The following is a 14711-nucleotide window of genomic DNA, read 5'->3' on the forward strand; positions in this document are numbered from 1 at the left end:
GTTGAGAGGGCCACATATCAGAAGCCTGAGTTAAAATGGTGGAACTCACGCAGTCAGGAGTAAATAAGGCAATTTATGTTTCTTTTTACTTAAGTGACCAGTGGAGGAAAGATGGATGACCAAAGATCTGTAAAAAGCCTAACAGGGTGGAAATATGTTTAAGATCCTTCCCTTTCTCTTTTCTTTCTTTATAAAGTCGAGTACCTAACTGACCAAATTTTCTTAAAAAATTAACTCTGAAAGCTTCCCATGTGGGGCTATGTGATGTAGTCACAGTCACAGGAAGCAACAGCCTGGGCTCCTGCTGAGGATTCACAAGCTTCTAGATAGCCTTCTCTAGGCTCCAGTCCCAGCACTGACAAGATAATGGAAAAAGGAACCAGATCCTCCCCACCCTAATCCTATCCCAAATTATCCATGAACAGGGAGGGACAATAGTCATTCCAGCATAAACCTTCCTGGAACACGTGTATGATCCTAATGCTCTTTGTTTACACAATGTTGAAATGTGATCTAAATCGAAAGTTAATTTACGGGTATTAAACAACTTACCTGTTTGTAAGCATGCGCTGATCTGAACTGATTGTAAACATCGCAGTGTGCAAGTGTCGGGGTAAGGCGCCTTCGCTTAGGGCAAGCTCCTGCATCTTAGTGGCAATCTCTTTGTCACCTTCCTTTGGAAAAAGGGAAAGATGGTCCCTAAAAAGCTATCTAGAACAAACTCTTTCAGCTTTATAAAACCAGCCCTGCAGCTTTACACAAAGAATCAGGCAGTATACAACAAAATAAAATAAAAGCAATGTCTAGTTACCCCCCCCCCAACACTGCAGCTAATATTATGTCTTTGGAATGAAGTTTGGTTTCCAGCTAAATTTACCTTATGAATTATGCTTTGCTGAATTTAATATTAAAAGTAGGATGATTTCTTGAGTATTTATCAGCTAATAACAGGGACAAGTGGCAAAGGGAGAATAGTAATTCCTATCAAAGACACATTCAAGTCAGGCTTACTTTTGTTATTAAAGGACAGTGTGATGTAGGGGCACCTCATTATTCCAATTCTACAGACTCTTTTAGGCAACAGTAACACATCAGGACTATTAGATACTGAAGATAATCAAAGAATTTTGGCTCCAAAGATCAATGTGATACTTAAGATGCTTGTGTATGTGAGAAAGTAAAGTACGTAACACAAAAGACAAATGCATATCTGGAACCCAGCACCATGCGCATGCACATGACTTTGTTTTGTTTTATCCGAAAGGCAGGGTCTCAGTACATAGCCTTGGTGACTTAGACCTCGATACGTAGACCAGATTGACCCTCAACTCAAAGATTGATATGTTTCTGTCTCCAGAGTGCTGGGATTAAAGGTGTGCGCCACATACCTGGGCCACATGCATCATTTTGAATAGTATGCAATCTGAAGATAAGTTCACCAAAATGCTAATGTATTTCTCAGTGATAAAAACAGGTTATTTTTATGTTACTTGTGTTTTTTTCCTGAATATCACAACTTTTTCTTCAAGGTTTATGTATTGTTTGAGTTACTTGCCACGATTGTGTACCAATTATATCTTTCAGAAACATGAGCTCTAATCACTGGCTATAAATCTAATGTGATAATAAATTTGTCTGTGAAGCCCAAGGTCAGGGCCTTGTTTATAAAGAATGAATGCTTGCCTCCATTATAGGAATGGCAAAATGCTAGAAGAACAGTGTCAAGAGAAGACTGATATCAGGGTTCTAACTGTGCCTGGCTGCCATACGCTCTGCAAAAGTGAAGGATGTGGTATCCATTTTTAGAACCTATAAGCTAGAGAGGGAAAATCAGACTTCAGCAGTATACACACACACACACACACACACACACACACACACACACACACCACACCACACACAACAGAAGCAAAAGCAAACTTTGATGCTCTAACCAGTTTGACATCTACATCCTTAAAAAACTTTTTTTTCTTTTCATATAACTACTTAAGGGCAAACTAATTCTTTGCTTTTCATGCATCACAACAGTCAAGTTTTGTAAACAGAATCTTACATTTTATCTGAACTGCTAGTATGACATAAAATACAGGAATTCAAAAGCCACTTAGATCGATGTCACTATAAACATCACAGAATGCACCTGCTATTTAGTAACTATGGTTTTATCTTTCAGAAATGTAAAGATTTAATTTTATGTGGATAGGTGTTTTTGCCTGTTTTTATCTGTGCACCACATGCATGCGTTGCCCACAGAAGCCAGAAGAGGGCAACAGATCCCCAGGAACTGAAATGAAAGACTGCTGTGAGCCGCCATTTTGATACTGGGAACTGAACCAGACTCCTCTGTAAGAGCAATCAGTGCTCTTAACTACTCAGGCATCTCTTCAGCCTATGGCTTTATCTTTTAAAGAGCAGGAGGCAAAAGCACTGAGCCTGCAGAAGCAGCATCTCGTGGCTACAGTGAGTCCTGATGCCTACAGCTTAGCAAGCACAGGAGGGACTTCTGCTGTCAGGCAGTGACATCCTTTTCCCATTGACGCTTCCACAGCAGATCCCCGCGGTCTCAGTACCTCAAACTCAAAGCACCCACCAACATCAATGAAACAGACAGGGAAGAAAGTGGACTTTATGTCACAGCAAATAAGCAAGGTGTGAGCACAGTATCTGGAGATGCCAGTATACATACATTTTCCGTGTGAGCTCTACGCTCAAATTCTGAATAAAAATCTAAAACTACTTGTTATCTAGGGAACTGAAAGTTTCCCATCAAAGATCGAATGGCAATGTTGTCAACTTCAATTAAAAGAATCACCAACATTCCAGGAACTTTAATAAGATTTCAAAATTATTCTCTCACCTCTATTATTGCCTTCATAACCAATCCAGCTCCCTTTATAATTGCCATGGAAGGATGCTTTAAAAATGAAGGGGAAACCATCAGTGAATAAAAGAACTTCATTCTGACACATTTACCTGTTACACCTAAGGAACACACACAATTTGTGCAAGGTAATAAGCTATAAACCTAGGAAAAGCAACACACTGGGAAAACCAATTAGAAAAAGCTACATCTCAAAGTCAGATCAGAGGCTAATATTTAACAAGTTGGTTTACGTAGGCAGGAAACAGACAACACCTGCATGGCTAACAATATATACTATAATTACCTGAGTTTGAATGATCCATCAAGCACTAACAATACTAAAATCACAAGTATATATGTAAACACACATGTATAAATACAACAGACAGTACAGCATCAGATGAAATAATAAATGCTTCCCAGTGCTTATAAACAATACTGCTAAAACTCATTTGATTATTTGGACATTTGAAAAGAAAGGGAACTTTAAGCCTACCCTCCCCACCCCAAAAGAGGGAAGCTTTTCACTACACCTAAAAGTATACACAACAGCAGTCAACAGCATGAGGAGAGCTCTACATGAAACACCAAGAAAGCTGCAGGTTAATAATCTCTGACACAGTGATGTGCAGGCTGTACTGTCACAATGGAAGCACACACACATGATTTAACACTCTGATCCAGCTGTGGGGAGAGCTTAGTAGCAGAGTGCTTGCCTGGTACACAGCACAGGCATGGCCCTGATCTGCACTGCAAAGGGTGGGACAGCCACAAGTCTTCATGTAGTCATTCAGTCAAGTGCAGTCATTCGACAAGCTCACCTGAAAGAGCTTAAAGAGGGTTCTTCCATTGGAGGCTACCATCTCTAAGAGCATATCAAACTGCTGCCCTTCGGTCGTCTCACTATATGGAGCACAGAGGGCAAAGGTAAGGAAGTCCAAGAGTGAACTAATTACTAGGGCACCAGTCCCATGATCCTGGAAGAAAGCAGCACATTGCTTAGGAACAGACACAGGCAGCTCCAGCTGCTACACAACAACGAGGAGTGACATAGCCCTTTCTCTGAGTTCCGGGCCTCAGACATAACCACTAACTTGAATTTGTCAACGGATTCAATTTTGATGACAGTTAAGTACTTGTTCATTAGCTAATATAGCAAATCCCTTGACTGTCATCTTCAAAAGAAACAATTCAAATCCAGTCAACCCTTAAGAGAATAACCCGCACTTCTCAAGGATGCGTTCTAACTAACGTTAATCTGTAACTGAGTGGGGAAAAGAAAAAAAAAAGAGAAAGGCTTGGGAACTGACTCAGCAGTTAACTTTTTTTGGGGGGGAGGGCTCAAGACAGGGTTTCTCTGTATAGTCTTGGCCGTCCTGGAACAAGCTCTGTAGACCAGAGATCCACCTGCCTCTACCTCCCGAGTCCTGGGATTAAAGGTGTGCAGTTAACAACATTTGTTGTGCTTCCAGGCAACCTGAGTTCAGTCGCCAACGCTCACATCCCACATGACGGCTAGGCTCATAACTACATTTAACTCCAGTCCCAGGGGATCTGATGACCTCGTCTGACCGCCACAGGCACTGCACCCATGTGGCACAGACATACAGGCATGCAAAACACCTACACACATTAATTAAAATTTTTTTAAAAAGCAATCTAATACTTGTGAAACTATGGCAATGTGTTTGCGTTCACAGAATTTCTGTCCTCTAAGATGTCCAGTGCCTGAGGGACTGGTAGTCAGTTAAGGAAGACTTATTTTTAGAACAATTTATTTCATGGCATTTTTTTAAAGGAAGAAAAAATTTTGATATATCATTATAAAAGTGTGAAGGCATTGTTGGTATCCTCTGTTTGTTGTATTAGCTAATAATAAAAATTAGCAATCTCCAATTGCAATATTAGCTAATAAAATGCAGGAGTATTTTGTCACTGGTGATGAAGATGAAATGTGACCATTGAGGGGTGAGCTTTGTGACAAAACAAATTCATATTGCACTTCTAGAACATCTCTGTATGGCATTTCCCATGAAGAAAAGTTTAATTACAACTTACCACATGGGAATTAAATTTCTCCAACAAGTTTTCCAGAAACTTCTTTGAAGAGAGAAGAGAAGCTTTGTTTAGCTGCTCTTGTCTTAAGTCATAGTCATCATGCATGGGCTATTGATTAAAAAGAGTGAGATTCAGAAGCAGTGTCCTGTGCTGGTGGCACAGAAAAGGCAATTACAGACAGCATTCGCCCCACACGGAAGCAATTAAAAACTATAGCCTTTAAGTCACCCAGCAGAAAGGAAACTCGTGATGAGAAGCAGGCAGAATTGTGTTTCTCTAGTGCCTGATTAGACCTGATAACCCCTGACAAGTAGCCAAACATGCTTTCTATATATTTACTGCACAAGCAATGTCCTTTCTCAGTCACAGGCCTTCTCACCAAAAGGAAAACAATTCCCCACCTCAAGAATTTTATAGTTTAAATTTGAAATGATGAAACTTAGAATTGAAAAGCAAGTGCTAGAATTAGTGAAGTGGCAAACCTTTTTCTCAAGGTGACTGTCCTTTGACTGAGTGCCTACATGCTGGTCAGAAGCAGGGTTCGGACCCTGACCTAACAGAGGCTTGGGAAAGGTAAGGCGGGTGACTCGGCTGTGAAATAAATGGGGCTTCCAGGACTAACCCCAGCCAGCCATGCACACAGCCAATTCCAACACCAATGAGCACTCGGCCTGTTTCACACTACTTTTGTTTGATGTAATAGTTTAATTCTTTAGGAGGATTATTTGGAATAGTTAAGACAATAAACTTTAATTCACTTGGGAATAAACACAAGGTGTTATGCAGTGATTATGTATGTTTGTCCTTTATCACTAAGATCTCCTATCCAGCTCTGCAGTGCACAAACCCGAGATACATCAAAAATTGGCAGCACTCCACAGCTGTCCTTGAGGCAACTTCAGCCACTGTCATTACCTGAGCTCAACATCTCCTTCTTAACACGACCATTAGGTCTACCAGCCTCTAATTTTTTCTCTCTTCCATGTTCTACCAGAGTGGGTTTTCTGAAAGCCAAACCTAGTCTTGTGACTGCTCTCGCTGAAAAACCTTTCAGTTATCATTATAAAAGTATAAATCCCATTCTTTGTTCTGACAGAGAAGGCTTTTCAATGACCATCTCTGCATATACCTCTACCTTCAAGTTTGAATTACTCACCTTTGCCCATTCCACACACACTTAAAATCATTAACTGTAGTGTCTGCTGTTTCTCATGCATGCCTTTGGACATGCCATCTTCTATGCCAGGCAAAGCCTACCCAGAACTGATAGATCCCTACACAAGTTTTAAAATTCTGGTCAAATGTGGCATCTGAGAAACACTGAGAATCCTTTTCCTGACCACCAAAAACTGCTAAATGCTGCTCCTCAGTGGTGCCATGGCCTCCATTTCACACCTCACATAGGGTCTAAGTGCTGCACCCTTGTGGTGCCATGGCCTTTGTTTCACATTACATAGGTGAGTCTACCTGACTAGCCTGCTAGCAATTTGGAAAGAAGGACTGTTTCCTAACAGTTTTATTTCTAGCACACACAACACCCGTTAGTACATACAACATGCTAACATGTTAACTGAATAAACAAATGGCCATGAGAACAATGTAGGAAATGCACAACTGTGGATGATTTATGGAAAGGAACCCCCAGTCAACTGGAGGGGATACTTACACACATGAGGGCACAGAGCACATCAACAGCCGCGTGGACGACACCACTGTGGCTTCTCTTGAGTGCTTTCACGACCTTCACTCCCAAGCGTTCCCGAAACCTTCCAGAATATTTATTATTATTAAATTACAGGTCGTCCTAAGTTTTCACAGAGGCATGGCATCAGTTGCATGTTCTGAATCCCACCTCTGGGATACACTTTCCTAAACTTATTTACTTGAAAAGGAAACTTTTTTAGTGTTAATGAAAAGGCAACTAATTACTCAAATTCATTGACACAAAAGTCAGTGATATTACTAAAATATGGGGCCAGTATCTAATATCAGCTCCATCTACCTTCCCTTTTTGTTGCTCACGGATAAAAAGTACCAAATCACTATATATAAGTTACTAGATTTAGCCAACATAAATAAATAAATTACTCAGCATTTCCTATTTTAAGTGGTTCAAAATACAACATGAATTGTTAGTCACAGAGACCAAACCCGGGGCCCTGGACATGAAGCAGCAAGCACTGTCCCACTCTGGCTAACTTACTTTGGAAGCTGAGTGAAGGCCAGAAAACCAGCTTTGGAGGCTACAAGCCTCCTCACGGCTTGGAATTGGCTCTCAAGTTCTGCATTTGAAGCAACAACATCTCCTTCTTGGGACAACAATGCTGTTATGGCATTATTGATTAGCTTTTCCTTGTTTTCTGAGAAGAGACCCTAAGTAATGAAAGAGTAAGTGATGAGTAGCGTTTCCATAGCCAAAGTCAGATACAATGAAGAAGAGTACAATACGACGTATCTTACATCCTGTGTTACCGCATGCAGAACTCCGCTGTAGGAAATGTTAGCATTGAACCTGAAGACAGCATCTGCGAAGTTGCCATCTACAAAGAGATGAGAAGGTTCAAGGGAGGGTTTAAAGCTTTGCATTCCCAGTTTTTAAATGACTGTCATGTTGCTGGGTGGAGATGCAATTACATTAAAGCAAGTACTTACTAGGAGGTGCAGCTAGAAATCTGAGGTGAAGGCTCTCAACTTCCTCGTCTATAGGCATGCTGAGTAACCCCCATCGCTGACCTTTGTGGGTCGGTGTCATCTTAACACAAACATCTCTGTTACCAGAAGCTCTTACTCCATCCAGCAAACTTGCTAACAAGGAATCTCTAAGCAAAGGTAAAAGTAAAAAGCTTTAGGTTTGATACTTAAGGGGATTCTGGGTCCCGAAGGCAACACAGGCCTTTCTGTAGGTAATGTGCTAGGGGATGTACTGGGGTTCAGTGGGCAGCATGAACTGCAGAGTTCAGCATGGACTGGCACAGTCAAAGCAGGCTTTCACCACACTGCTGCTGTATGACCTGGTATCAGGTAGATTGCACCCTGGCTTTCATGTTTCTTGGTTTTTCTGTCTAAAGATTATCTATCTTTAACAGCTTTCCTTGGGCCTAACATTCAAATCACAAAATTTACTTCATTAAAATCTTTCACAATTTTGTATAAATTAAAACAGTTGGACAATCATCACAATCCAGTTTTTATACATTTTGACCACCACAAAAAGTTTCTTTGTGTCTATTTCCAAAGACCCGATCACCGATGTGCTACATCTACTTTTGATTTTTAAGGAAAAGTCAACAAAGTAGAACCATACAACACGAGTCTGGAGTGTCTTGCTTATATTGTTCATCATTTGTTTTCAAGGTTCACCCAAGTTGCTGCATGTACAGGGTCTGTACTGCTGACGAGCCATCCACTGTGTGGATACACAACATTCTGGGTACTGACTCAAACTCATGATATATACAGTATATCTAGTTTTTGGCAATTCTGAAACGTTACTTTGAATGTAAGTGCTTTTGTGGCTGTGTGTGACAGTTAAGATGGTCAATGTGTCAGTACCCAGAATCACCAATGAGACAAGTCTCACCAAGATTAGGTTAGCTTCTGGATACGCATACAAACACAGACCAGGTTAACTGAGGTCATTTAAAATATGCAGCAATACCTTTTTCCAAATTAAATAATTTCAAATTTCTAAATTATAACTGTTGTTTCCTATCCCTCGCTGACCAATTTCTTTGCTCTGCATATACCATGATCACAAAATTATGAATTAAAAAATAGATACACATGTACACACAAACCCCTACCTTTCTGTTGAGGAGTATTTCCGAACTTGCCCTTTTATAAATTCAATGGTAAAAAGTTGTGGGTTTTCTGAGTCACAAACCAATGCAAATACCTAAGAAAAACAAAATTAAAACAAAAAGTTTACCAAAACCTCTAAACATTTAGCTCTAATTGTAAAAACTGGGTATCATTTTTTTTCTTCTAGAGTCAATATTAAAAAAATGTAACCTGTGCCAGGTGGTGGTTTGTGCACACCTTTAATCCCAGCACTCGGGAGGCAGAGCCAGGTGGATCTCTGTGGGTTTGAGGCCAGCCTGGGCTACAGAGTGAGTTCCAGGAAAGGCGCAAAGCTACACAGAGAAACTCTGTCTCGAAAAAAACAAACACACAAACAAACAAACAAACAAACAAAAAATTTAACCTGCCTATAATGTCAGAATTTAAGAATTGTTTTCAAGTTTCATTCAAATTTCATATGCAACTGTGGAAATAAAAGTTCATTCTTTGTATATTTGGAAGGTAATGTCTATGATCTACATTGTCCTAAAACTAATAAATACAAAGTTTAATAAATAAACAAATACAGATAATGCCTGTTTCCCATTCACTTCTATTGTTGATTTCTAAGACAGGGGCTCATATAGACCAGGCTGGCCTTGAACTTGCTATGTAGCTGAAGCTGGCCTTGAACTCCTGACCTTCCTGCTTTAGCCTTTCAAGTGCTCCCAACCTCCCAAGTGAGCCACCACGGCAGCCTGTTTCTCATCCCTTAGGAGTGAATAAATACATTAATATAGAAATTTAATCAACTTTATCAGTACGAAGCTGGCCCATTTAAGCGAAGAAGGCTTACTCACTTCCCCCAAGGGCTTCAAGGTTGCAATGTTATAGGTTGCTGGATCTCGTTCTACTAAACATGTTTCTGTGACTGCTAGAACTCTTTTCACAGGTTCCTTCAAACAGTAAAATGGAAATATATTTAAAAGTTATTAAAGAAAGCTGTCAAAACTCCCAAACAAATTTTTTATGTTCAACACACATCTCTTACCGAATGTCGAGGAGATATTTTTTGGACCACAAACTCTGCCAATGATGTGATAGACTCATCAGTGCTGTATTTTCCAAAGCGAAGATTCAAATATTGCTCAAATTCTAAAGGTTCCTTCCTGATCCGAAGTGAGATCCCTATGTAGTTGCCAGCGTGTTCTATTGCACTTTTGATGATCTCTTCTCTTTGCTCTGATGCAAATAAATGCTGCACGGATTTTGAAATTTCTAAGTCAGGATTCAAAAAACTAAAACAGGGACCATATTTACTCAACACACATGGAAAAGATTAATGTAATGATTCTAAGAAAAAGGCAACAGAACTTACTGGAGTAAATAAGCAGTGTATTGTAGTAAAAACAAATACTAAATTAAAACACAGTCTGCAATACAAAGCCTTAAGCCAACTCAACCAATAGAAAATACCCCACAACTTCTCAGTGTCTGGTTATTGCCATTTGTACCAAACAGCTTGCCACCTTCCAGGGAAAAGTTCAAGCCTAGGAAGGTAGGTGGGAACTGTCCCTGTTTCAATCAAGGCATCTCTGAACTGAACTGTTTTAGACAGTGATTTTCTTGCAAAATTATGTTAAATATTTGAATGCTTATCTTTATTGAACATTGTTGCTACAAACCAACTGTCAAGGCAATAAAAGGAATGTCCCAACAGTTTCACCTTATTGCTCCACCACATGGTCTAGCTAAGTGACTGTGACAGTTATGTTGTCACATGACTGTATTAAGCACATTTCCCACCATGAAGTCAATCATAGCAAATGTCTGCAGTCTAGGGCAGAGGCAGCCTTTGGGCAGGAGAATTTGTTACTTTAAAATGAGGGGAAACATTCTTTTTCCTTTGGGCTTTCATGTCTTGTGTCTATATTCAGATCTAACAAAATATCTACCCTGTTCCTAGATCAGGGAAACCAGTATGATACCCATCAAACACAGAAAGTTTGAGACAGAAAAGGGCTGACAGCACACTGCATGTTATCAATTGATTATTTGCATGTCCACTGTTCTCTTTGCTTTCCCTTTGCTACCATCTACCCTCTTACATATCTCAGTAATCTGGTACTGCCTTTGCTCTGCTATCTTGGGGATGGTATTTTATCCAAAGAACACTAAATTTTGGGACAGTGTTTCCTGGCCACTAAGATGGCTACAGGAACTAACACTGTTAAGGAAATATGCAGTAAGGCCTCTAATTGGAGAGACACTAGTGCTTACATGTGAGGTTGCAGACTTCAGTTTTATTAAAGAAGACAATAATTTACAAAGATGGTCCTATCCAAACAAAACAGCTTCCATTACTGACTAACAAACAGAATTCCAGTACTCTAAGCAGTGTCTGATATCTCCCAGTTTCTTAGTATCTCACAACTACACCACAAAAATCATGCTGCAGGCCTCAGACTTCTAGTGACAATACATGTTATTATTACAAACGGCTCAACAGAGGACAGAATTAATTACCTATAACTAAGAGATTTCTAAATTACATTTCTCAAGGAAAGCTTAGAAACGTTCAGGCATGACATGATGCTAATAGAAACTACAGTACCATTTACAGATTGCTACTAAGCAATGCATATGAGTGCACGCACACACATACACATACATAAAAGCATATACGTATTCCATATAATATTCATGTCATTCTCCTCACTTTAGAGATAGAAAACAGATTCAACCTTAGGTATCTCTGACACCACAGTCTGCCAGACTCTTGATACCACACTTCCTCCAAGAAGATATGTAAGTTATACAAGAAGTTTGCAAACAGTATTTTCTTCAAATTGTTCTATAAGCCATGTGTGTTTAAGTTTGTGTGGAGGCCAAAGGACAACAAAAGAGATGATGCTCCTTAAGCACTGTCCACTTCTCCCCCCCCCCCCCCGCCCCGCCCACCCCAGGAATTCACCAAGTAGTATAGACTGACTAACTCCCAAGACCCAGCCTGCCTGTTTCTCCAGTGCTGGATATATGGACTGCCATTCCCAGCTATTACTTTTGAACCATTTTAGGTCCAAGTACTTCAACTGAGTTACATTCCCAGACTCCAGTTACATCCCTTTGAAATAAATGTCTTTTTACAAACACTACTTACCAATCTACTAAATCCTCCATAAAGTATACAAAATCCTCCTTGATAATCAGAAAGATCTACGAAGCCTTCAATATTCCTATAATCATAGGAACATAGCACTCTGTTGGTTACAGGATTTATTTGGTCAAAGCCTCCAGGAGTTACTTCCAGAATCACAGGTTTCCTTGTATCACTCCAGTGGTGCTTATAGCAGTTATATCTCTAGAGAGAGCACAGCAGTACTGACAATTAAGCATGCCATAGAACAAAGTGACACTGACTATGTAGTCACTGCTGAAAAGACTGAAAACCCAAATCCAAGTAGTTTGAACAGCTACTATCCATTTAATTTTATCCATAAAATTGAGGTTGTTAATTTTAGCTAGCAGGTTGGGGAAGGATAGGAGTGCTTATTTCATTAAGAATGTTCATACACTGAAGACATTACATTCTTTCTTAATTAGCCAAGACCTAAGTTTACACTATGTTGTGAAAGATTTTTAAACTACCTTATATATCTATATCACTAAGTGGAAAGAGGAAAGAAAAGGAAATCCAGCTGGCAAAAGGATGTGCTACAGTCTCGGCAACTCAGAGGATGAGGCAGGAGAACTGCGTGGGCCCAGGAGTTCCAGGGCAGCAGAAACAACCCAGCCAGATCCTGTTTCAAAAGTTACAGCAAAAAAAAAAAAAAAACCAAAAACAAAACAAACAACAACAAAAAAACAACCTACAAACCACACACAGAATAAAGCTCGCCCCAAAAGAAGACCTTAAAATCACACATGACATACAGCCATGCCCAAAAGGAACCCTACAATTACACATAACATGCAGCTACACACAAAGGAGACCCTAAAAATCACACATAACATACAGCCATGCCCCAAAAGCAGATCCTAAAAATCACACATAACAGTCACACCCAAAAAGTGACCCTGAAATCACATAACATACAACCATGCCAAAAAGGAGACCCTAAAATCATATAACATACAGCCACATCCAAAAGGAGACCTTAAACAGAAAAAGAACCAACCGTATTCTGAGTGAGTTTTCTAAGGAGAAAGATTTTGACTTTTGTTTACGTTGAATTTCTGGGGAAGTCACAGTATTACACACGTGTTGGCCCAGTTACATTAACATACAATTCATTTACATCCAAAAAATTCTGAAGCTAAAATCTTATCAGTGGCATGACTTCTTTAATTTCTTATAACCACACCACTGAAAGGTTATCTTAGAGTTCTCATCACAAGAGTGAGACAAGTGCCCTGGGGTGCTGCGATCCCTTGCAAATTAGAGTAGCTGCGCATCCGATGATCAGCATGATCAATATCCTTTTATTATTCAGTTTTTTCTTTTTATATTTTATTATTTAATCAGCACATATGTTCAGACATTGTTCAACAAAATTTGTTTTTGTGGTTCTTTTCCCACTTCTAGTTTTATTCTTCAGAAAATGTTTAATGAAGGTCACTAAACAAAATGATGTGGCACAGAAGAAAATAATTGTAAGTTAAATGAAGCAGGAGACAGAGAAAGGGATAACAAGGTGCGCGCTATGAAATGAATATCTCCTCTACACTCCGACACCAGAGTTTTCTATCCATCTGTATGAAGAATGCACTGCACCATTCTTAAGTAGAAAAGAACGGGTTGGCTGCTCAAGAACACTATTTTTGATACTGAGAGAAATTCTCCTGCAGGTGTTCAGCAAAGAGTAGGGCACTGCCGTCATAACCACTTCATTGACATCCACCAACAACTCAACAGCAGCACAGGACAGCTCACACCTGTGCCCTCAGCACACTTCTATAGCTTCACACACAGAACAGGTCCATAAAAAGAATTCTGCAGAAAAGATAAAAGGATCTGTATCACTCAGGAAGATAGTCAGGGGACTGATACTGGTTGACAAAAGGGCAGGTGAGTGCCATACCTCTCCAGCAAAAAGGGCTTTGAGAGAGCACCAAATATGTGGTGTTTACCTTTTCCTACGGAGGATGTATTCATGGGTAGGTGCATGTGGAGGTCAAAGGTCAACACTGGCTGTCTTTCTGTCTGTCTACCTTATTGTGACAGGGTCTCTCTGTGAACCTGGAGCTTACTGACTGACTAGATGGGCTGCTCAGTGACCTGCAGGAAGCCCTTTGTCTCTACCTCTCAGTGCTGGAATTACAAGCATACACCTGGCCTGGCTCTTCATGCATTGGGGAAAGGGGTTCTGAACTCAGGTCCTCAGGCTCTCACAGCAAGTACTTTATCCCCTGAAACATCTTCCCAGCACAATGGTGCTTTCTAATTATGCTTGCTAACACACCCAAACTCACTCTACAGGACAGTCTCCATTTCTCTCAACTGATAGCAGCTGCTGATGGAAATATATCACTATCTCTAAGAACTATTGTTGAGGCAATGCATACAGGACTTTGAAAGACCATAATTTAGAGTATAGCAAAGGGGACAGTAGGCTCATGACCAAATTCAACTTAGGTAATCACTGCTTAGCCCAGCATTTCAAGTGGAGCCCCATCTTATTCTGGAGACGTACAAGTGTCACACCCTCTAGTTATACTGTATCTACCTAAGTTTGACAGGTAGTAAGTGACTGGAGCTAACTGATACAAAGGGGAGATTATAGACCAGTTCCAGAAGCAGCTGTCATCCAAAGAGACACAGAAAATTCACCTGAGAAAATTAGGATATGCACACCAAGTTGTGATTTACAGAAACGCGACAGAAGTTCCTCCATGACAATAAACAAGCAGCTCGTCAGCTGACATGAAAATATTTGAAATGTCTCCTGGGTGACCAGCCAAACGCTAGCACTGAAGCTCTGGAAGCTTAAGCCAACAGAAAAATGCCCAC

The 14711-nt window shown here is 40.1% G+C and overlaps 1 protein-coding gene across 3 annotated transcripts in view; it reads right to left on the reverse strand.

The window, feature by feature from the left end:
* Dnajc13 (DnaJ heat shock protein family (Hsp40) member C13) overlaps positions 1 to 14711 on the reverse strand; it is a 116013-nt gene that overhangs the window by 67057 nt on the left and 34245 nt on the right. For all 3 annotated transcript variants that reach the window (XR_004945409.1, XM_036192185.1, XM_036192184.1), the window contains exons 6-17: positions 11862 to 12062; positions 9753 to 9959; positions 9562 to 9657; positions 8725 to 8816; positions 7574 to 7740; positions 7382 to 7461; positions 7125 to 7294; positions 6588 to 6687; positions 4922 to 5029; positions 3685 to 3840; positions 2858 to 2914; positions 553 to 674 (exon numbers count right to left, since the gene is read on the reverse strand). Coding sequence is in view for 2 of the 3 variants with exons in the window: in XM_036192185.1 (XP_036048078.1) it covers positions 553 to 674; positions 2858 to 2914; positions 3685 to 3840; positions 4922 to 5029; positions 6588 to 6687; positions 7125 to 7294; positions 7382 to 7461; positions 7574 to 7740; positions 8725 to 8816; positions 9562 to 9657; positions 9753 to 9959; positions 11862 to 12062 (1556 nt within the window). In the remaining variant the exon portion in view is untranslated. The remainder of the gene's footprint in view (positions 1 to 552; positions 675 to 2857; positions 2915 to 3684; positions 3841 to 4921; positions 5030 to 6587; positions 6688 to 7124; positions 7295 to 7381; positions 7462 to 7573; positions 7741 to 8724; positions 8817 to 9561; positions 9658 to 9752; positions 9960 to 11861; positions 12063 to 14711) is intronic.

The sequence above is a fragment of the Onychomys torridus genome, chromosome 7 (genome assembly GCF_903995425.1).
Source record: "Onychomys torridus chromosome 7, mOncTor1.1, whole genome shotgun sequence".
NCBI lineage: Eukaryota > Metazoa > Chordata > Mammalia > Rodentia > Cricetidae > Onychomys > Onychomys torridus.